Below are 21,383 nucleotides of genomic sequence, written 5' to 3'. Positions count from 1 at the left end.
ACTTGAGTTTATATTCTCAGTTAATTCCCATCACTATTAGCAGATCAAATTGACAAAAAAGAAAAAAAAAACATAATTTATTAAGCTTAAACTGAGACATTAGTATATCTGAAGAGTCTCTGTTTATTTAACAGTCCTTTAACCAAACTTTTACCTGCTCTCCTCACCAGCAGAGCCCTGTGTGTGTTTAAATGAACCTCTGCAGCCATCTGGTGGACAGAAGGCAGTACTGCAGCTCCTATGTGCACCAGGTTGCAGATGCGTGGATTGTTTTTTTTTCCAGATGTTTTAATTGAATTATACAGAGCCTCGACGTCCAGACCTTTTTTCCATCTAGTTTAAAAGGTATGCATCTCCAAACTGACAGCTGCACAGTCAGAAGTCAAGAATTTACCTTGCAATGTTTATAAATTCTTCTATTTTCATACAGTTTTATGGAGTTTTAGTTGGGCAGCAAGAAAAGAGGAATATAATGCATGTCCTTAAGTAGATCAGGAAGTGTATTTTATTTTTTTATTATTTTGCACAATTTAAGACTATACAAAATAACAGAAAAAATAAATGAATAATATACAGTGCAGGAAGAGGCAAAAACACTGGGCTTATCTGAAGCCTCCACCTAGAGACAAGATTAATACAAATAAATAATATGACTACATAATAGTGATAACAAAACAATTAGGACAAGATATATATATAATAACAATACAGTAAATATAAATAAAATATATGAATAATATAAGATGTGATGTGTGCATGAGTGAAGTGGTCCTGCAGCCTCTCAGTCTGTGCAGAAGCTGAAGGAGCCATTGCTGTATAACAGTCAGTGCACATTGTGTCCTGGCTGTTGATGCATGCAGGGTGCAGGAAAAAAAAAATCTTGTTCACACTTGCAGGAAGGAAACGCATGCGCAAAGAGAACACCATCCAACCAACCGGTTTGTGTCAAGTCGAGGCTGGACGGATGATGTGATCGAGCCAAAAAAATCACCTGTATTCTGGCATTCATGGTGACACAGTGAGTAGACACATTTATATATCAGACCATCCTGTTGGTGCATCTTTAAGGAGGATTAAATGTGGAGGATCCAGTTGGAGCTGCTGCACATTCATGTGCATATTCCAGCAAATACAATCTCCATTCGTGCATGCATATTGTGATCTGCACTAAAATGAGAATGATGATAAAATATGTGCTGCTTTTTTTTTTGCCCTCTCTGGCTGCAGCTTTTTTCTGATCAAATAATGTCATTATGTTTCTATAAATGGCTGCTTGCTTTAGGCTGATTGCTTCGAATCGACCATCATGCATTTGTGCGTGTGCATGTGTGCATGTGTGTGCGTGTGTGTGTGTGTGTGTATCCTCCCGAGGATGCGACTGATGGATGCGATTGCTGCGGTCCAAGAGTATAACGCCTTGTCGCTGTCATTTACTGCTCATCCCTCACAGACTGCGAGAAGAGAGGAAGAGGAGGAGAGACTGCTGGAGGAGGAGGAGGGCGGTTGTTGCTCACCACCACAATTTGGCTTTTGTTGCATGAATTCAGCATGATCCGACAAACCGGTAGGACATTTATTTCGAAGCTGTTTGCATTGCCATATCTGCACCTAAACGCACCACATGCACGCCTTGTTTCTTGATTTTTATAAAAATGAAAGGAGAAAAAAATGTATTGAGATTGCACAGAAGTTGACCCCATGCACAAGTCATGGTCGTGCATTCTGCAGGATTCCTTGTTTCATTTAGCACATTTACAGGATGAAACTGATTCTTCATTAATCAGGTTTCCTGCAAGATCTTTATCTCTTATGTCTTGTGATGTTTGTGTGCGTAATGCTCCAGTAAAAGAAAAAAACGACTCAGCTCTCACTGTGGTCTCCATGTCTTCTCCTCCTCCTCCTCCTCCTCTTCCTCTTCCTCTTCCTCCTCCTCAGTCTATGGGCTCGGAGCGGAAGGAGATGCGTAAGAGACAGATGCAGGTTCATCAGGAAGCAGCTGCCAGTGTCCTCCAAGCGCGCCACAGAATGGGAAACACCCCCACCAACGCCTCAAACGCCTGCTGCTTCTGCTGGTGCTGCTGCTGTAGCTGCTCTTGGTAATAATGACATGACACTGCTTCCCACACAGTCAGCAGGGCTGCAGATGGGAGATATATACAGTGATATATGTGTTGCAAGGCATGGTAGAGGGGGGCTTAAACATTTATTTTCCTCCACACAAACATTTACTGAGACACATTCTAATGTTGGAGATATTGTTTTAGCTGCTAATTTGCTGTCATCCATCCATCCATCCATTTATCTACCCGCGTATTCTTCATTTGCTACCTCTTCTTCTTATTCCCATGAGATGATGCCTATGTCAGAGTGGTGTACAATTAAAACGCAAAAGGTATTTAAAGGTGCTCTACACGATATTCAGAGCATTAATAGCAAACAACTATTTGCTATGTAAAGATATAGAGGAGTAATGTCTACCTGAGCAGAGAATGAAGTTGCTCTCCCTCTGTGTGTGTTGTTATGCAAGCTTCTCTGTAGGGTTACATCGTTGACATCGCCGGCCGGGCGTGTATGTGAGCGTGCCCCGGCGGCCGTGAGCTGCTCTCATACGGCGGTTACAGTACATGTCCACAGCCTCCGTCCTTTCCACGCTTCCCATTCATTGTCTATGTAAGCAGCCGTATAATGCATTCTGGTAGTGTGGCGGCGCAATTCGAGAGACGGGGTGTCGCGTTGGCCGCTGCTCATTTGCATAAAGTTGAGGTCTAGGTTACGACGAGACTCGTCGCCTCCGGAAACTCCCGAGAAACTGTTAAACTAACCGTTTCTTGCATAAAATGTTTTCAGAAACACATTTCGGTGAACTATTTCCGTGACATAAGACAAGAAAGTTTCCAAACGAACCGCCATGTTGGTTCTGGCTGGGAGCAGCAGCCGACGAGGAAAATTGTTCATCCAATCAGGTGCCGAATACCTTGTGTCTAGTAGCAGCACATCAAGCGTCCAATGCTGGGAAGTGAGGTGATCCCTCACGATATAAAACGCCCCCGTGGACATGTACCATTACAGCTGATAACGCCGTCCCGATCGACTGCGTCGTAGTGAAGCGTAGCGTCCACTCTCCAGTTCTCCCCTAGGTTAACACTGTTAGCTCTGTCAGCACTGTTGCCTTTGTTTTCACTGTTAGCACCATTAGCTACAAGCCACCGGCTCAGCCGTCGCCATGTTGAGAGCCGTGCGGAGGCAACAGAAATGCTCCTGATCTCGCATTTAGCACCTTTAAGCCCAGAGAAGAACTGAGTCTCAGTCGATTTATCCATTAGTGAATATACAGGAGATTAACAGCCAACGATTAGATAGCTGATTAACTGTTAATTGATTAGTTGATCACTGGTTCAAAAAAGTTAATATTTGCTGCTTTTATATCTTTGAGTTTTTGAGTCTTTGTTGGACAAAACAAGACATTTGAAATTGTAATGAACTTTTTTCACGATTATCTGAAATTTTTTTGGCACAACGATCAATCAATGAATCAAGAAAATAATCTGCAGATTAATGTATAATGTAAACAATCATTAATTACAGCTCTATAGTCCAAATAAAGTAACCCTTTAAATAAAAGTAAAGTCAGTGTTACATCAGTAGAAACTTTTCTATTAAATGTAGGAAACACAGAGCACTATTCTGGCTATAGTATAAGAATGTATTGGACATTCAACCACAAATTTGCAGGTTTTGATCTTAAACACTGAAGATAGCCGGTAGTTTTTCAGCATATACTTAAAATGTATATCTCTTCCTGTTCTTGATGGCTGATAGGAGTCTATAGTTTGCATAATAAAGTCAGCTGTAGTCATATAATACAACAGATCTTTGTTTTTACATGTCCATCTCCTGTCATACCTGCCATACTACTTTGTTTGTACATTCAAGTGTCTTTTAAAGAACCATACTTTTGTTTTTACCTGTTTCAACCCGTTTGCTATGCATGTATACTATTCATGCACACTGCACTGTTTTTCTTCTGTGTTAGATTTCTTTAAGTGCATGTTTCTGGCCTATTTTGACACAAATAATACATGTTATCACTTTATTTTCATGCAATCCAAAGGGCGAGTTGTGTAGAAGTTTTTGTTATCTAGGTTTGATTTCCTGCAAACAAATTGTAGCTCGTCAATGCAACAAGTTTGTGAATACAATGCAGCAGATTTTGGTGCAGAAGGAGGAATTCTTGGCAGAAATTTGGTTTTCTGGTACACAGATATTTCTGTTTTTTTTGAAAGGCCAGTGGAAAGTTACACAGTATGTACTTGTGGCGTACTAAATGTTAACGTGACACAGCAGCAGCAAACTGCTTCAGTTTACAGTATGAAGACGTCCCTCTTGGCCTCGTTTAATAGTACTGTAGCAGCTCAATAGTGGATACAACTTCCTCTTCTTCTGCCTCCGTCCTCCCACCCATTCAACAACACCACAGCCCACACCATCCTCCCAGAAAAACAGGAACACACTGGTCCTGTGACCCACACTGGATCTCATTGGACGGAAGCCTCGGGGGTTTTAATCTGTTTTGGAATCATCAAGCGTTAACTTGTGCTTCCTCTGAGGACAGCCAACCTGTTGTGTGCAGAACACGGCCGTGTTAATTCACTCCGCTGGGGATGAGTAATACGTTTTGTCTCTACAGCTATATCAATTCCCTCTAACTGCTGCACAGTTACAGCAACCTCATTCCCAGTTGGAACGGCTCACAGTGGACTCTCACCTGAACCAATTAGTCTCCAGCCAGCTGCTACATCAGGTGTTGGGAACATTTTAATTACGCACGGGTCATCCCCACGGGGTGATGCGGACAGTTGACACACTTTAGTATTTACGCAAACGTCCCAACAGATCTACTATAGCTGTTCTGTTATTTCAAATGTGAAACAACCAACATATTGTACAGTGGGCGCCCAACATGGTGTAACAGGCCTACAGAAAATCTATGAAATGTTATATAACAAAAGGAACTTACTGTTATCCTTTTGGTCTGTTTTTCGTGGTTTGGGCTACACTATTCACTTCCAGTTATAGTTTGACATTTTGGGAACTTATTTGCTTCCTGTAGTCTTCTTCCTGGCAACTTCACCGTGACGACTCGACAGTCCGTTCACACGAAAAGGCGTATGAATGACACGATAATACGCAAAGCATTTAGCGTGCAATAAGAACGCCTTTCTTTCGTTTGGCATGTCATTTGTACGCCACGTGGTCTGTACTGACTGCAATGTAAATGCATCCGCGGAAATATGCTACGCTAGTGAATAAAAAATTAGAAAGACTGCTTATGGCGGGCTTGAGGATAGGTGGATGGGTCCAACAAACACAGGACTTTTAACCAGGAGACCGCTGTTGGAGACCGGTGTTTTATTTTGCAAGTTACATTAGTGACATTTGTAACTTTTTTTGTGACGTTTGTGTCATAGAACAGAAAGTGTTTTCTGTACTTTTTTTAATATTTTTACTTAGTTTACGTACTTAATTGAGGCCCAACCATGACGTTTTCCCTAAACCTAACTTAGTGGTTTTGTTGCCTAAACCTAGCTGTGACAGATATGAGAGTGATATCCATTCCCTCAGGATCAATAAAGTTACTATCTATCTATCTATCTATCTATCTATCTATCTATCTATCTATCTATCTATCTATCTTCTCACCTAACTCTTGGCAAGAAAATGAATGCATATTTCACAAAATATCAAACTTTACATTACATTTTGCGATCCTATTTTAGATAATATTGTGCGTCAAACATCGCAGCAACAGTTTGGGTTTCAACGAGTGTGGTACATTTAAAAAATTATTTTGGTTTGGTGCTTTACTGGCCTGCAGAGCCCCGACCTCAACCCCACCCAACATCTTTTTGATGAACTTTAATGCCGACTGTGAGCCAGTGTATTAGAGGTACTGCTGTTTGGCAGATGTGACTTTCCAGTCTAACCAACTACATTATTTTTAGTAAGGAAGGCTGACATTAAAATGACTCCAGAGTTATTTTAAATGCTGGATGACAAGCTATTTATGGCCTCATTGTGTGTTCTTTTTCTTCCAGTCTGACTGTTCGGAGCGAGGACGAGACGATACAGAGGTCCAACTTTGAGCACAGAACAGAGGGAACCGCTAATTGTGAAGAAAGGTAATGGCTGAACACTGTGACCCTCCCATGTTGTCATTATTGAGAGAATTAAATAACAGTGAACCAATACATCCACAATTATTTTACCTTTAAGCCCGAAGCCCACTCTGGATGACGCTCGCTCCTGGCCGCTGTCGTTTGAGAAGGTGATGAAAAGTGCAGCGGGTCGCAGCTGCTTCAGGCAGTTCCTGCGGACGGAGTTCAGCGAGGAGAACATGATGTTCTGGCTCGCCTGCGAGGACCTCAAAAAGGAGACCAACAAGACTGTGGTGGAGGAGAAAGTCCGTCAAATATATGAGGACTTCATCTCAATCCTTTCCCCTAAAGAGGTGAGCCACTGCATTATGTTATGTTATGGCTACAATGATTACAACGCGGAAATTATAAATATTATTTTTTTTAATTTTTAAAATGTTTTAAAAGGGACTGTTTGTAAGAATCAGAAATGCTTGTTAACAGCGACACCTCTGGCTGTTAAGTCAACGAAAGTCAGCGTCGGGCTCGCGCTTGCTCACTCTAAATAGACATGAACGAGCATCGCTCAAAACAGTGAGGCGACACACGTCAGCTAAAACCACAATATCACTCTATATTTCACCTGCTTGGCAGTAATGTTAGCTGACCAGATGAAGGTCTCTCCATGAATCACTGCTGATATCCTAGTGCTTTTCCTGCCTCAGCGTTCCAACTGCGGTCAGAAGGAACGAGGAGACACTGGCACCCGGTCGGAGACGATAACGTTACTCGTCCGTCACTTCACAAGACACGGAAAACCTCTGTTGGTCTGGAGGAGCTGCAGCAGTTATTTCTGCACAAACGTCCACTGTACATTCACTAGATATCCCAGAGCTACTAACTCTTCTGCAGTGTGTAGTGTGCACGCATGCACCTGAGGTGGAGCGAGCTGAGTGAAGGCAGGCAGAGGAGCAGAGACTAGATATAACTTTGGTGCGTCTGTGTAGTTTGTGTTGGAGTCTGAGTCTGAACAGCGTAGCCACACGCAAGCGTGCATGAGACACAGACCCGGATTGATTTATACGTGTAAGAAGTTACAAACAGTCCCTTTAAATAATTTATAATCAACTAATTAAATAATCTAATAATAATTGTTCACATTTTAAGTTTCCAGTTGCTGAAATAGTACAAACTCAGAAAGGGATAAATTGATTTATTTTGCAGTATGCTAGGCCAGGCTTTGGCCTTTAAACGAGCTCTTGACACGGAACAAAGAACCAAATTCGCAGCACTATTGGAAAATTATTGAAAAATACAATTTATTGTGTAATCTTATTGTATTATTGTTTAATCTACACAATTGATTTCTCGCCTCAAAATTCTTAAAAGTGAATTTAGTGATGAAATAACACACGAAAAATGTCCATTTTTGGCCACTGTTGTTGTAACCAAAGACCTGTACCGTTCCAGCGCTTTGCATTGTGGGATACTGTAAGCAAGGTAGACTGGTCTGATGCATACTGACGATTTTTGTGTGAATCAGTTCGACAGCATACTACATACTACATTTTGGCAAAATCAGTACGTACTGCTAGTTTAGTATGCGGTTTTCCATACAGCCTATGTGTCTCCTTAGATTTAAAGGGCCAGTAAAGCCAAATTCTGCATCCTATTAGTCCTATAGACTATTTCATTTGGGGTTCTGGAGGAGAAAGGTCCTCTTGCCTCGTCGGCAAAAGAGCCTGAGCATTTTTGCCATCCATGCTTGCTAAAAGTGACTGATGAATATAAAATAGACGCAATTTCAAGTATTGAGGCAGGAGGAGCCCTTTAATTTTCATAATTTTAGCTCTACATGGTGTGTTTACGTCTTTCACTTGCTTCACCTCCTCCAGGTCAGTTTGGACTCACGTGTTCGAGAGGTGATAAATCGCAACATGCTGGAGCCGACCTCGTGCACGTTTGACGACGCCCAGCAGCAGATCTACACGCTGATGCAGAGAGACTCGTACCCCCGCTTCATAAACTCGTCTGCGTACACAGATCTGCTGAAGAGCCTGGAGGAGCCTCCCCCAGAGCCATAGAGACTCTCCACTGCCACACACACCTAGCTTTTCAAACTGGCGCATGCGTCCCACCCGAAAGGAGTTTTGTGTTCCTGTTGGAGTCTATTTAGAGAAAGACAGACAGGAACAAATGAACACTACTTAAAAACCGGTCTTTATCCTGCTGTTTTATTTACCTATGATTAGCTTACCAAACTACTGGGAGCAAACAAGAACAAAAGCTAGATCCGGCATCAGTTACCTGTTGGAAAACATATCTATATTTTTATATATAATTCCCTAGCGCTTTGACATTGCACTTTTCTACCTTGTTTAATGAGGGAAAGCATGAATCTGTGAGCACTGCATTTGTATTTAGGTATATTGTGCGCCTTAATGCATATCCAGTTCTTGTAGAAACTAATAGGTTTTATTTAACAGTAACTTAAGAAGAAGGAAAGTGCCTTGGAATAAGATCTTCTACACTAGCACCTTTCTAACATGAACGGTGCCACAATGACTTCATACGTTGGTGCTTTCAGCTCTTCTCAAAGATAAAAACGTTTTTACAATTCAATGAGCTGATACCCGGAAATAGATCTTGTCTGTGTGTTTAAATACTGTGATATTAGTCATATTATATTTAATTTAAACAAAACAAGGGGGGAAAAACTGAATACATGACCATGACCACTGATATATTTGTGTATTTAAAAAAGTAATTTGTGTGAAATAGCTATTTGAATTCTCACAAATTAAATAAAGCACAATCGTATGTTGTTTTTGCTGTCGTGTGACGTCAACATATGGTACTTATTAGAAATTAGGGTTGTCAAATTGAACGCGATAATGCACATTCATTTTAACGCCACTGATTTATTTAACGCATTAACACAACTTGCAATTTTTAGGTTGTAGCGGGCTCAGTTTTGAAGCTAGAGTCGTACCAGCTTGTCGGGAAGGAGGCTAAATAACGCTCCAAACTTGTGCTAAATTTTGGCGAGGCCATGCCATGTTGTGATTTGAGCATATTATTTATGCTCAATGCAGTACCTGTGAGGGTTTCTGGAAAATATTTATCATTGTTTTGTGTTGTTATTTGATTTCCAATAATAAATATATAAATACATTTGCATAAAGCATTATAATTGCCCACTCCCATGTTGAGAAGAGTATTAAATACTTGACAAATCTCCCTTTAAGGTACATTTTGAACAGATAAAAAATGTGATTAATTTGCGATTAATCGCGATTAAATATCATAATCGATTGACAGCACTATTAGAAATGCTTCATAGGTGGATTGCATATAAAGTTGCTTTAAAAGTACACTTTTTTATCACATGTGCTTTGTTTGAAAATGCTTTATGCTAAGATTTGTGTTACTAATGAAATATTTTACAGATTAGGGCTGCAAAAAATAATTATTTTCATTAGAATTAACTGTTGATTATTCTTTTGATTCATAGTTTAGTCGTTAAAAATACTGAAAAATGTACATCATGAAAGCCCAGGTTAATGTCTTTAAGTTGTTCGACAACACATGTTTGTCGTACGTTTTTATATTCTAAGGTAACGAAAGCAGTTTCAGGTGATTACACTAAAGAAAACATACTTATTAAGATTATATTACATTTCTGCTAATATATCCCCCTAAATTCTACACACTGTACCTTTAAAAGCGGAAAAAATAATCTGCAAATATTTAAATTTGAGAAGCTGGAAGCAACAAATGTTTGTCATTTCTGCTAGATAAAATTAAACTACTTAATTTATTGACTCATAACTTGTTTCATCACTACTACACAAAGGCCTCGATAATAGAAAAAGAGCATTTAACAACAGGCCATTTATTGTAAGAGAGTAGGTATTTAACCATTAAGTATAGCCCTAGTTATTCTAATACATACGTTTCCTGCAGGAAATGGCTTGTCTCAATGGCAAATAGCTTTACAATCAAGCAACTACTGTTACTCTAATACTGAGGGTTGTTTGTGGCTCCGGGTCAGGATACAGCATTGTTTATCGTCATGCCTCTCCCGGGTTAACGTGAAGCCCCAGTCCTGTCTGGCTTCATGAACAGCAGCAGCGTGGTTTTATTGTCAAGTACGTCAGGAGTCCACGGAGTCTCACTGGAGTCGAGCCCAACGGACCCTGATGATGCTGCGCGGTTGTGCGGCTGCTCCCAAGTTCACAGCTCGCTGATGGGAGGAAGATACTTCTCGATGAATCGTTTGACATCCACCATTTCCTGCACAGACACGGAATAAAACTAAATATACAACACAGGACGCAACAACCAGAGTCAAACGTGACTTTTCCCCCACACTGACCTCCGGACAGGCGCTGTGAGGTAGACCCCGATACGTCTTGAAGGTGACGTTGGCTGGGTTGATGAGGCTTTTCATCTTCTCCGCTGTCTGGCTGCCAAACATAAAGGGCACCAGGGGGTCGGCGTCCCCGTGGCATTGTAGGACATGCATGTCCTTGTTAACGCAGTTGGCAGACGCCTGGCAACAGAAGAGATTAGGGTTATTCTAATTATCTGATTATGACAGATTATGACTTGGCTGTGGGATATCCCTAAACTCTAATTCAATTAAAGAAACAGTTCACAATACAATTATCATTTTATGCATATTATTGAGTAATCAAAAGATGAGTGGAACTACATTATTTTCAACTAGCAAAGAAGATGAATTTGAACTTTAGGATGTTTTAGTATTTACTGAACCACTGAAGAATTTGCATTTAAGAGGCTGAAAATCTCAATTGAAAGGCAGGTTATGTATTCAAATTTGAACATTCAAATTTTAGTCAAAGTATGTATGTTTTAGCGTCAAAATGCTATTTTCCCAAGCCCTTCTAAAAACTTGACGGAGGTTTCTGCATGATGACGCTGCTGCATATACAGTATACTGTATATAGATCCTTATAGTCAGTGTATTAACAATAAGTATAGTAACTTAGATGGCGGTCGGCACGCTCCCAGTTTGGAGAAGCAGACAGGAGTAACTAACCGATCGATGCAGCGGTAGACCAGCAACCCCCGTGTTCTGTGAGGTAAAATTACTGTTTTTGTGAATGGAGTCTGGTCTGTAGCTTTGGAGAAGGGCTTCAGTTCCCGGTCAGAAAGGTCTGTCTGATGGAGAGGTAAAGCGGTGAATATATTCTAAATATAGCGTACACTTAAACTGATATGTTTTTCTGCTGCTCCCGTCCACAGCAATTTTACCTCGCTGTCAGACAGCCCTTTCCGCCGTTATCGCTCTCTTCAAAGCCACCAGAATACATTCACAAAAGCAGTAATTTTACCTAACACAATGCGGGAGTACATACAACCCCCAAAAAGTAGTTTAAACAACCCGAACTAACTCTTTCAGTTTTCAGTTAGCACAGCAAACGTTGACTCAGCTAGTGATAGCGCTCACATTATTCATAACCTTACTTTGGAAACCGAAGTCACTGCCTTTTGCAATGGCTGAGTGGGCGTTTCCATTTGAAAAACAACGCAAACGGACCCGCCCTTTAAATAAATCTACCTGAGGGAAGGACTTGCGTAGAGGGAGCCAGCAGCTCATAGCGACCACGCCAGCTAGCTTCTGCTGAGTCGTCAAAGCCGTGTAGAGAGACAACGCTCCACCCTGGAAAACAAACAAACCAACACTTTAGGAAAACAACCCGAGTTGCAAACAGTATCTCTTGTGTCTGTTATTAACAGTGACAGTGGAGATAATTCCAGGTTCCTAATGCGTAACAAAACAGATCCTACTGTTCTTCTCTGAAACTAATGTGAGATTTGTCCTTTTGCAATTGTAATTAAGTGCTCACATACAGATGACTTCTAGTGCAGAGCTCTAAATCACCGTGTGTGTTGCTGCAGAGCTAAACCTGCACAAAGCGATACTGTTAGCTGATTTGTTGATTTACAAAGTTCTAATATTGGTATTTGTGATCTTCACTGAAAAGGATTAAGGGGTTATGTGTCAGATGCATTTCTCGGACAGGCACAGTAACTTCCTGGAGTCTCTGCTGGTTGCCTGGCAACTGCTCAGAGGCAATAAATAGTCCCTTGCATAACCCAGAAAAATGTTGAATTGTCATTTTTTATCTTTGGTTTTTGTACAACTGAGATAAAACATGTGAATTAGTGAGCTTTAGATGTGCTGGTAGGTGGATATTGTTAACCTTGGCTACGCTAACCAGCTACAGCTTCATATTTAAAGGACAAAAATTAGAGTGATATTGATGTTTTCATCAAACCCTCCACCAGAAATGAAAAATGTTGAATTTTTGCTTGAATCTTACACACCATTTCTGCCAAATCTCTAAATTCTAATCATTAAATTGTGTTTGATTCACATAATTTATTTTGAATATCTTAAACTGGACTTAGATGGAGATAAAACTAATGAGTTTTTGGCTCCTATAGTAAGTGGCAGGCAGCACAACTCTTACTGATTGTTGTGCTTACTAACAACTGAATGTATGGCCTCAACAGTTATGTATTATTCTTATAGACAGTCACACTCCTAATTATTTTTTTTATTACACTGTTGAGTTACTTCACTCCAAAGTAGCACGCTCTTGACCTTCTTCCAAGCATGCCCTAGTAAAAAGTCCTGTTTTTAAAATGTATGCACATAACACATAATTTGAAGACTCTGCCTCTTGAGAGGTGCACTTAAGTGTGTGTATCTGTTGGATTCGGTTATTCAAATGCAGTAAGTACACAAGCAATGACTAACAGAAAAAACAGTGTTATGTAAAGGATCATCTGCATACACGCCACACCTATTGTACCTGTGAAAATCCCCCCAAGACGATTCTGTGCGAAGGTATTCCATTCCTCACTTCTTGGTCTATCAAGGCTTTAACTGTGGAGGAGAAATTAAAAAATAAATAACACTTGCGAATCTGACTCACGTAAACAAGCTCTTCATGCAACTCAAACAAAAATGACAGCTACGAGTTAAATGAAATTTACAAGACGTACTGTTCTCTGACGCTCTTTTAATACCAGCCTCATCTTCAGCTGCATCTGGGCTCAACCCGTAGATATCAAACCTATACACGAGAGAAAACATGTGAGGCTCACTGTGCATGTGACATCTACTTCAAATATGTTCAAACACTGTGAGAGACACTTACCAAGCAGGCATTGACATTCTCATGTTGGCAGAAACAGGCATGGTGGGACTGTAATAAAGGGAGAAAAATAACAATCACAATTTGGCTTAACTGCACAAAACATATGAATGTTAACATAAGATATTCCTTTATTAGTCCCGCAGTGGGGAAATGTGCAGTGTACAGCAGCAAAGGGGATAGTGCAATAAACAAGAAGCATCAGCTAACACAGTAAAAAAAGAGCTGAACAAAGTGTAACAAAATATGAACCATTTAAATAGAAGGAAGTATAAAAAATAGGAGCAGTATATACAGTATTGACAATAAACAGACTATTAACAAAATTGCACAAGTGGAAAATGATATTGCACAGTGAGAATGAAATGAAATCCCACCTGAAAATATTGCACAGCATGAATTACACCTGAATAGTAATAATGATAATGATATTACACAGTCATTATACAGTATAGTGCAGTTAATGTCAGTTTTTGATGTGAATGTTGATGTGATTGTCAACAGAGAGTCAACAAGTTTAGAGATTTTAAACCCTTTAATGTCAATTACAGCGGAAGATATAACATATAAAGTAGGGCTGCACAATATATCGTACTTTTATCGACATCACGATATCAACTTGCGCGATAAAACACATCGCGAAAGACTGCGATATTTTATGAAAAAGAGTAAGAGTAGAAAACTGCACTTTAAAATTTAATTATCACTTTTTTTTATTGGTGCCTTTTGAGTTCAGTTCAATTTGTTCAATAAAAGAATGTTTGAAATAATTTCCTTTTATTTATTCTTTTAATTCAACAAGCAATATATTGTATAATAGCAGAAAGCAGCAGAAAGACAGAACTGACTACTCCTTAATATCTGTTTAATTATCGCAATTAATATTGTTATCATGGTTGCATAACTTTCTAATATCATGCAGCCCTAAAATAAAGTATGAAATTAGGTGATTTCTGAGTTTTTAAGACATTTCCAGCACTTGCAGACTTGCATACTTACGCATGTGGACAGATGTATTTCACATGTGGTAACCTGATGCCTGCGAGACCTTCGGCCCAGCCATGCCTGTCATATTGGACGAAATTAAACCAATTTAAATAAAAGTATATGTTTGATATGAGAGATAATAAGTTTGCACCAAAAAGGAGGACAAACAAAAAGGTGTGTTCACGTACCCCGTATCACCGAGGCCATGCAGAAATATCACCTGTAAAGAAAAACAGGTAAGGTATATAACTAAGCTAATATATGCAGCAGTTCTGTAAGTAGTTAACTGGGTAGTTATTTGGCTTTGTCTTTTTGTGTTGTCAGCAGGGAATGAAATTAGCACTTGCCAAATAACAAGGTAAATGTTGGCTGTGGCCAATAAGGTTTTCCTTATATTAAGAAATATTTTTAAAAAGCAATTTTAAAGCCTAAATAAATATATGGTAACACTTCATTTTACAGGTCCACAAATTTCATGGTTATTAGGTAATAATTAGCAAGTTGCCTATTTGAAATTTCTTTGGAATTACTGCCAAATTACCCCGATATTTACCTATAAATCTATTGAAAATGACTTTATTATAAACATTATTTAATATTTATATTCCGCTATTTCTCAATAGCTGGTAATTTATTTAATATATGCTAAAATAGTATACAATGGTTAAAACAGGGCCCTTAGGCGCTGCTCTTCATCGGAGGTGGAAAACCAAAAGGAATATAATTATTAAATAATGTTTATAATAAAGTCATTTTCGATATATTTCTATAATGTACTAATTATCACCTAATTACCATAAAATGTGTGGACCTGTAAAATTAAGTGTTACCTAATATAGATATAAATATTTATATTTTTAAATTTTCAGGTAAATATTGCTAATTATCAACTAGTTACCATAAAATGTGTGGATTTATTATAAACATTGTTTAATAATTATATTCCCTATTTCTCAATAGCTGGTAATTTATTTAATACATTTCCAGGAAAAGAATACAAAGTGAATTGATATGCTTTATTTTCATGGCTGCTGGTAAATAGATAATAATTAGCAAATAACTTCTTTGAAATTTCTTTAAAAACTCACCTAATTACCACACAATTTGTGGACCTGTAAAATGAAGTGTTACCACATATAGTCAGGGATTAAGGTTACATGATATATTCCATGATATATTCCATTAAAACTGTAAACACTGAGTCAGTGGTACCAGACTGTAGAATTATGATATATAGCATGTGCCCTTAATTGTGTGACTTATTGTCTACACAAATTTAACCTGGTAGCTAATGTAATGATTCAGGGATTTTTTTAAAAGAAATTTCATTCACTTTGTATTCTTTTCCTGGAAATGTATTAAATAAATTACCAGCTATTGAGAAATAGCGGAATATAATTATTAAATAATGTTTATAATAAAGTAATTTTCGATAAATGTATAGGTACATACAAATATTGGGGTAATTTGGCAGTAATTCCAAAGACATTTCAAATAGGTAACTTGCTCATTATCACCTAAAATTACCATAAAATGTGCACACCTGTAAAATGAAGAGTTACCACATATAGTCATGCATTAAGGTTACATTATATATATCATAAATCTACAGTCTGGTACCACTGACTCAGTGTTTACAGTTTTAAAGCTTTCTACCTATATATTTCAGAAGTGGCCAGGTGAGGAGAAAGGTGCATTTCAGCCCCTGGCTGTCAGTCAGGTGTGAACTCACCGCAGCAGTGGCTTTCCTTGCAGCAGGCACGATGGCAGGTAAAGGCACAGACATGTTATTGCCGCACATGCAGCGCTGAGGCAGCTGATCTACAGACTTGGTAGCTGCTGTTAGCTGCTGTCGATGTTTATCCGACTCTGACTGTCAAATAACAAACAGTTAAAGGACGAATGTAGACCGAAGATAGAGGTCAAGCTACCACCTCTTCGTATTACCACCAGTCAGTCGTTTAACTTCTTATTTAGTAGTTGAATTTGTTGTAAATAATCCACCTCCAGATCACACTGCTCTCCACCTGCACTGTGACAAGCTCTGTAGTCCCGCCCCCGCCCCTTCCGCTACCTGATTGGCTGAGGCCAGAGGGTCTTTACAGAGCAGAGCACGGATTGGTTCGTTGACATGTCAATCAACGAGACTTTAATAACGGTAATACAAAATAAAAGCTTCGACACCTCAGAAATATAGACAATGAGATTATATGAAAATATAAGTATTACATTACAAAACAAATATTAGATATATGTATTAAACATATAAAACCTCAGAAATATAGACAATGAGATTATATGACAATATAAGTATTACATTACAAAAATATATTAGATATATGTTATATACATTTTTATATTATTTTATATTAGATATATTTTATTTTATTTTACATTAGATATATTTTATATTAGATATATGTTATATACATTTTGAGGGCCACAATTTGTTTTTTATTTGTTCTGTTTACCGGTTAAACTTTAAAAAAGTAACTATAATTGCTTTGCCACCTTTGTGATACTACTATTTAATGATATTGATTGATGATTTGTCTTTTTATTTACACACTATTCAAGTCACCTCTTTATTTAATTATAATCTTTTTTGCAGTTATGATCTCTTATATACATAATATGATATATAATGAATTAATTATTATCATTATTATTAATTAAAAAGTCATTAAAAGTTTTACTCCTTAGAATTGTATTTTAAATAACAGACACTTTATCTCATATTCTTATTTCTAACTTGTTTTTTATTTATTATGATTTTTCATTTACTCACAATTTATTTATCTTACTTATTTTTTTATTTTTGTTTTTTTGGGGGGTTTTGCAGTCATGTTTCTGATGTCATGTTGGAAGATGCCTGTTGGAGCTTTTGTATTTAAAAAAACCCAAAAACGTTAAAAGTGCAAAAAGTGATTAAAATTACTTTTTAGTTGTCTGACTCACAGTCCAAAAACACAAATATAATAAATGTACAGTGATCTAAAACAGAGAAAAGCAGCACATCTTCACATATGAGGCACCAGAAATAGTTTATATTGATCAACTAATCATTTAAATCTTTAAATGATGTGAGATATGTAAAAACAGAGCAAAAGGGCAGATCCTCAGTACTCAGGTATGCTCTTTTGGCCTTGCACCCTGCACATTGCAGCACATGGTAGTCTTGGTATACCTGGTATACTTCATGATATTCACCAAAAAAAAAATGCCAACAGTTTATAGTACATTTTGAGGGTCGTGCTTTTATTTTGAAACTTCCGAGCTAACAACAAGAAGTACTTCCGCTCACCTCGACCACGTGACCTCTCTGTATGCCCTTGGTTGAGCAAATCTTTGACACATGTGAGCAACAGAAACATGTCTTTCCCCAAGAAACCTGGAGGTAAAGCGTTAGATGTTTTGCAGAGTTTGCCAAGGATAACTTTAGCAAACATGCGGCCTGAACCAGGAGCCAAACAAAAGGTAATATTTAATATTATATCTATATTAAAGCTCTGTTTTGCAGCTCCATCCAGCTAACACAGCTAGCTGGCCTGTTATGATAGCCAGTGGAGACAAATGCTGACCTACTGTCAGATGTTCTGATGATGCTTGCTCACTGTTGTTTACCTGCAGGATAAACGTCGAGGCAGAGGACTGCATGGAGGCAACAGAAGTGGCCGAGGACATAAAGGAGAGAGACAGAGAAGCAACAGGCCTCGGCTGGGATTTGAAGGAGGTCAGACTCCTTTTTATCTGGCCATCCCAAAATATGGCTTCAATGAAGGACACAGGTAACAAAGCTTGACACTCTGTTTGAAACATACCAGTGAGTGTTTAGCAAGCAAATTGTAGTCTTTGTTGGTACAAACAAGTTACACAAACGAATAGATCATACACTACAAGTTATCATTTAAATGCAAACTTATACAAAATAGCATATGTGCAAATTATTTTATTTATTTGCACATATATAAAACTGCACAAAATCCAGTCAATAAAAAAATAAACAAGAAATATGTCAGGAGAGTTCAAGAAGCCACAGGTTTATACAAAGCACCTCCCCCCAACCCCAGGAGAAAAAAAAACAATAACAAAAAAGGAAGAAAGATCTAAACTAACATAATTTTAAAAATACAACAAAAGTTAAACAACAACAAGAAGTACACAAAATGTGCAGAAAAACCTAACCAAACAGTGGAAAATAATCCAATAAAAACAATGAAATACATACAAAAAACAGACAAAATAAAATATATCAAAACATATCAAAAAATAATTAGACATCATTAATTAGGTGTGATGATAATTTCCTTTTAAAATGTTCTAAGGATAACTAGCTCTTGATAACATGTATTTTGGTGTACATCCAGCTATACGAATGATCATATTAACGTTAAAATGTTTTCATAATGTGTGAGAAAGAATCATTTGTAAAGCACATCTAGATGGATTTCTTAATATGGATTATTTAAAAAAAAAAATACAAGTTTAAAGACCCTGGTGTGATATTTCAGTCTTATATGTGGATATTTGTCACAGTATCTGGTGGTAAAACTCCATTCAAACCACCAAATCCTACACATTACACAGTAGACCACTTACACTAACTTACACTTACACACCAAATAATGACAATAATTGCATTTTACTGTACACTGACTGCAATATCATTATTACTACTTAGGTGTAATTCATACTGTGCAATATTTTCAGGTTGAATTTCATTTCATTCTCACTGTGCAATATCATTTTCCACGTGCAATTTTGTTAATAGTCTGTTTATTGTCAATACTGTATATACTGCTCCTATTTGTATACTTCCTTCTATTTAAATGGTTCATATTTTGTTACACTTTGTTTAGCTCTTTTTTTTTTACAGTGTTAGATGATGCTTCTTGTTTTTTGCACTATCCCCTTTGCTGCTGTACACTGCAACTTTCCCCACTGCGGGACTAATAAAGGAATATCTTATCTTATCTTATCTAACATGTTGATGCACTTGTGTTGCTCAAGCAGTAGGAAGAAAGACCCCTTCTTGTTCCATTTCCCAAAGGAAGTGAAGATACATTTTATTTTTTTGCCATTGGTATTTCAGCCAGTGTAGTTTTTACACAGATAACAGATGATTTTTGTATTATATTTTCATTTGTTATTTGTTTGTGCTATGCTGAGCTCCAGATTATGGTGATCACAAATGATTTTAACCAACTGACAACAAGGTTTGTGTGCTCTTCCTCAGTCGCCGTCCTCAGTACCAGCCCCTGTCATTGAAACGACTGCAGTACCTGATTGATCTGGGACGAGTCGACCCGACCCAGCCCATAGACCTGACCCAGCTAGTCAATGCCAGAGGAGTGACGATCCAGCCTCTGAAGAGGGACTATGGAGTCCAGCTCGTTGATGAGGTAACTGCTTATTGATCATGGACTTTTTTTTCTCATCTCCAATGGTTAAAAAAACACTTAACAGTTACTGCTTTGTCTCTTTAAATTGTTGTATCAATGGGAGAAACAAGATGTGAGAAAAGATTAGGTTTATATTTGGGCTTAAAGGGAAACATTGACAATTTTGTCAAAGGAAACAAATATCTCTTTGTATAGATATTAGACCATATTTTTTTATTTTCCTGAGGCTTAATGCTTTACTACAAAACTACAGGGACCCATGATAAGTGGCCACTATTTTTGCAAACGTACAGTATTTTCTAAACAAAACAAGAAGAGCCCATTGTTACTGTACAGATCTAGGTTAAATGATTTCTATAAAACTCCAAGGAAAAGACCTGATCCTGACAGCAAGTTATGCAATCGGAGGGGAGAAAGAACAACTTAATTTCAGTGTAGACACTTTGGTTTGGTTTCCATTGCTCATTGAGTCATCTGATCACAATTTGGACATCCAAACATTACATTTAAGGTGTAAAAGGGTCCCGAGTTTTAATTGCTGAACAATGAAACCAGTTATTCAGGATGCAGAACAAGAGGTCACTCTGAGTCTCCTCGATCATCTTGTGCCAGTAGGTGGCACCACATAACAGTGTTGTCATTATGTCACAGATCAAGATGTTGGTTTTGACCCCTGTTAATTTTTATTCACCCCGTTCTGCCAGACTTTTTAATGTGCTCTCTCTGCTCTGTTTCAGGGTGCTGACATTTTTGCTGCAAAAATCAATATTGAGGTTCAGAGAGCTTCTGAAGGAGTTGTAGCTGCTATTGAGAGGAACGGAGGGGTCATCACCACCGGTTTCTATGATCCTATTAGTCTTGGTAAGTAATGAGTAATCAGTCTTATGCAATCACTGACATTATAACATTCATCTTGTGTATTTTAGATAATAAACCTAAAAATATATTCTCTTTTATTGCAGGGATTCTCATCAAGCCCGTCCCGTTCTTCCTGCGTGGGCAGCCCATTCCAAAGCGAATGTTACCAGGGGAGGATATGGTCCCGTACTACAGAGATGCTGCAAACCGGGGTTACTTGGCAGACCCGGAGAAAATCCAGCAGGCCCGGCTAGCCCTGGCACAGAAGTATGGATATATCTTGCCAGACATTTCAAAGGATGAACTGTGTCACATGCTCGCCATGAGGAAGGATGTTCGACAGATCTTCTTTGGCCTCTCTCCAGGCTGGGTCGTTAGCATGCCGGAGAAGAAGATCCTGAAACCCACTGATGAGAAACTTGTGAAATATTACAGCTCGTAGGCGTGAGGAGATATTATATAAATGTTTATGTACAGTATCTCATGGCGAAAAACACTGAGTTTTGGATGTTGAAAACGTGTAAAAGTCTTGGACATGTTTCCATTTTGTATTAAAAAATGTGAAAAAAAAGTTAAAGAATGAAGTGTTGTCATTAAACTTTTATTTTATTTTCAAATATTGGTGTCATGTCATTAGAAGGAATTCATTTTTGGTGTCTTATACAGAATATTTATGAGGTGACTTAAACCACATTCATGAGTATTTCTTTGTGTTTGAGTGGCTGACGTCGGACGGCCTCTGGCTCGTGCAGCATGATGGAAGGAACGTGAACTGTAACAGGTGAGGGGGAAATAAGGAAAATAAGATA

General features: G+C 38.2%; 3 protein-coding genes across 4 annotated transcripts; 2 read left to right on the top strand and 1 right to left on the bottom strand.

The window, feature by feature from the left end:
- Nucleotides 1-878: 878 nt before the first annotated feature.
- On the top strand, nt 879-9,313 carry LOC141759523 (regulator of G-protein signaling 20-like). Of its 2 annotated transcripts, XM_074621659.1 has the most exons (6): nt 879-1,018; nt 1,451-1,564; nt 1,936-2,096; nt 6,096-6,179; nt 6,274-6,508; nt 8,030-9,313. In XM_074621659.1, the coding sequence occupies exons 3-6, from the start codon at nt 1,939-1,941 to the stop codon at nt 8,216-8,218; spliced, it is 666 nt and encodes a 221-aa protein (XP_074477760.1). In that variant the 5' UTR covers nt 879-1,018; nt 1,451-1,564; nt 1,936-1,938; the 3' UTR covers nt 8,219-9,313. The 2 variants fall into 2 exon arrangements, with proteins under 2 accessions (XP_074477760.1, XP_074477761.1); XM_074621660.1 differs by lacking the exon at nt 1,451-1,564 and having other exon boundaries at nt 893-1,018; nt 8,030-8,959.
- Nucleotides 9,314-10,013: 700 nt separating this feature from the next.
- lypla1 (lysophospholipase 1) lies at nt 10,014-16,360 on the bottom strand. Its single transcript, XM_074621658.1, has 9 exons — nt 16,047-16,360; nt 14,503-14,534; nt 14,327-14,392; nt 13,331-13,378; nt 13,176-13,246; nt 12,983-13,056; nt 11,722-11,823; nt 10,513-10,689; nt 10,014-10,430 (listed from the first exon to the last, which is right to left on the bottom strand). The coding sequence occupies exons 1-9, from the start codon at nt 16,113-16,115 to the stop codon at nt 10,371-10,373; spliced, it is 699 nt and encodes a 232-aa protein (XP_074477759.1). The 5' UTR covers nt 16,116-16,360; the 3' UTR covers nt 10,014-10,370.
- A 1,253-nt stretch (nt 16,361-17,613) lies between these two features.
- On the top strand, nt 17,614-21,070 carry mrpl15 (mitochondrial ribosomal protein L15). The gene is made up of 5 exons (XM_074621960.1): nt 17,614-17,791; nt 17,945-18,102; nt 19,551-19,716; nt 20,454-20,577; nt 20,679-21,070. Exons 1-5 carry the CDS (start codon nt 17,687-17,689, stop codon nt 21,014-21,016), a joined length of 891 nt encoding a protein of 296 aa, XP_074478061.1. The 5' UTR covers nt 17,614-17,686; the 3' UTR covers nt 21,017-21,070.
- Nucleotides 21,071-21,383: the final 313 nt, after the last annotated feature.

Source organism: Sebastes fasciatus, chromosome 21 (genome assembly GCF_043250625.1).
Source record: "Sebastes fasciatus isolate fSebFas1 chromosome 21, fSebFas1.pri, whole genome shotgun sequence".
Taxonomy (NCBI): Eukaryota; Metazoa; Chordata; class Actinopteri; order Perciformes; family Sebastidae; genus Sebastes; species Sebastes fasciatus.
The sequence above is the reverse complement of the archived record's forward strand: the minus strand, read 5'-3'. Positions and strand labels throughout refer to the sequence as shown.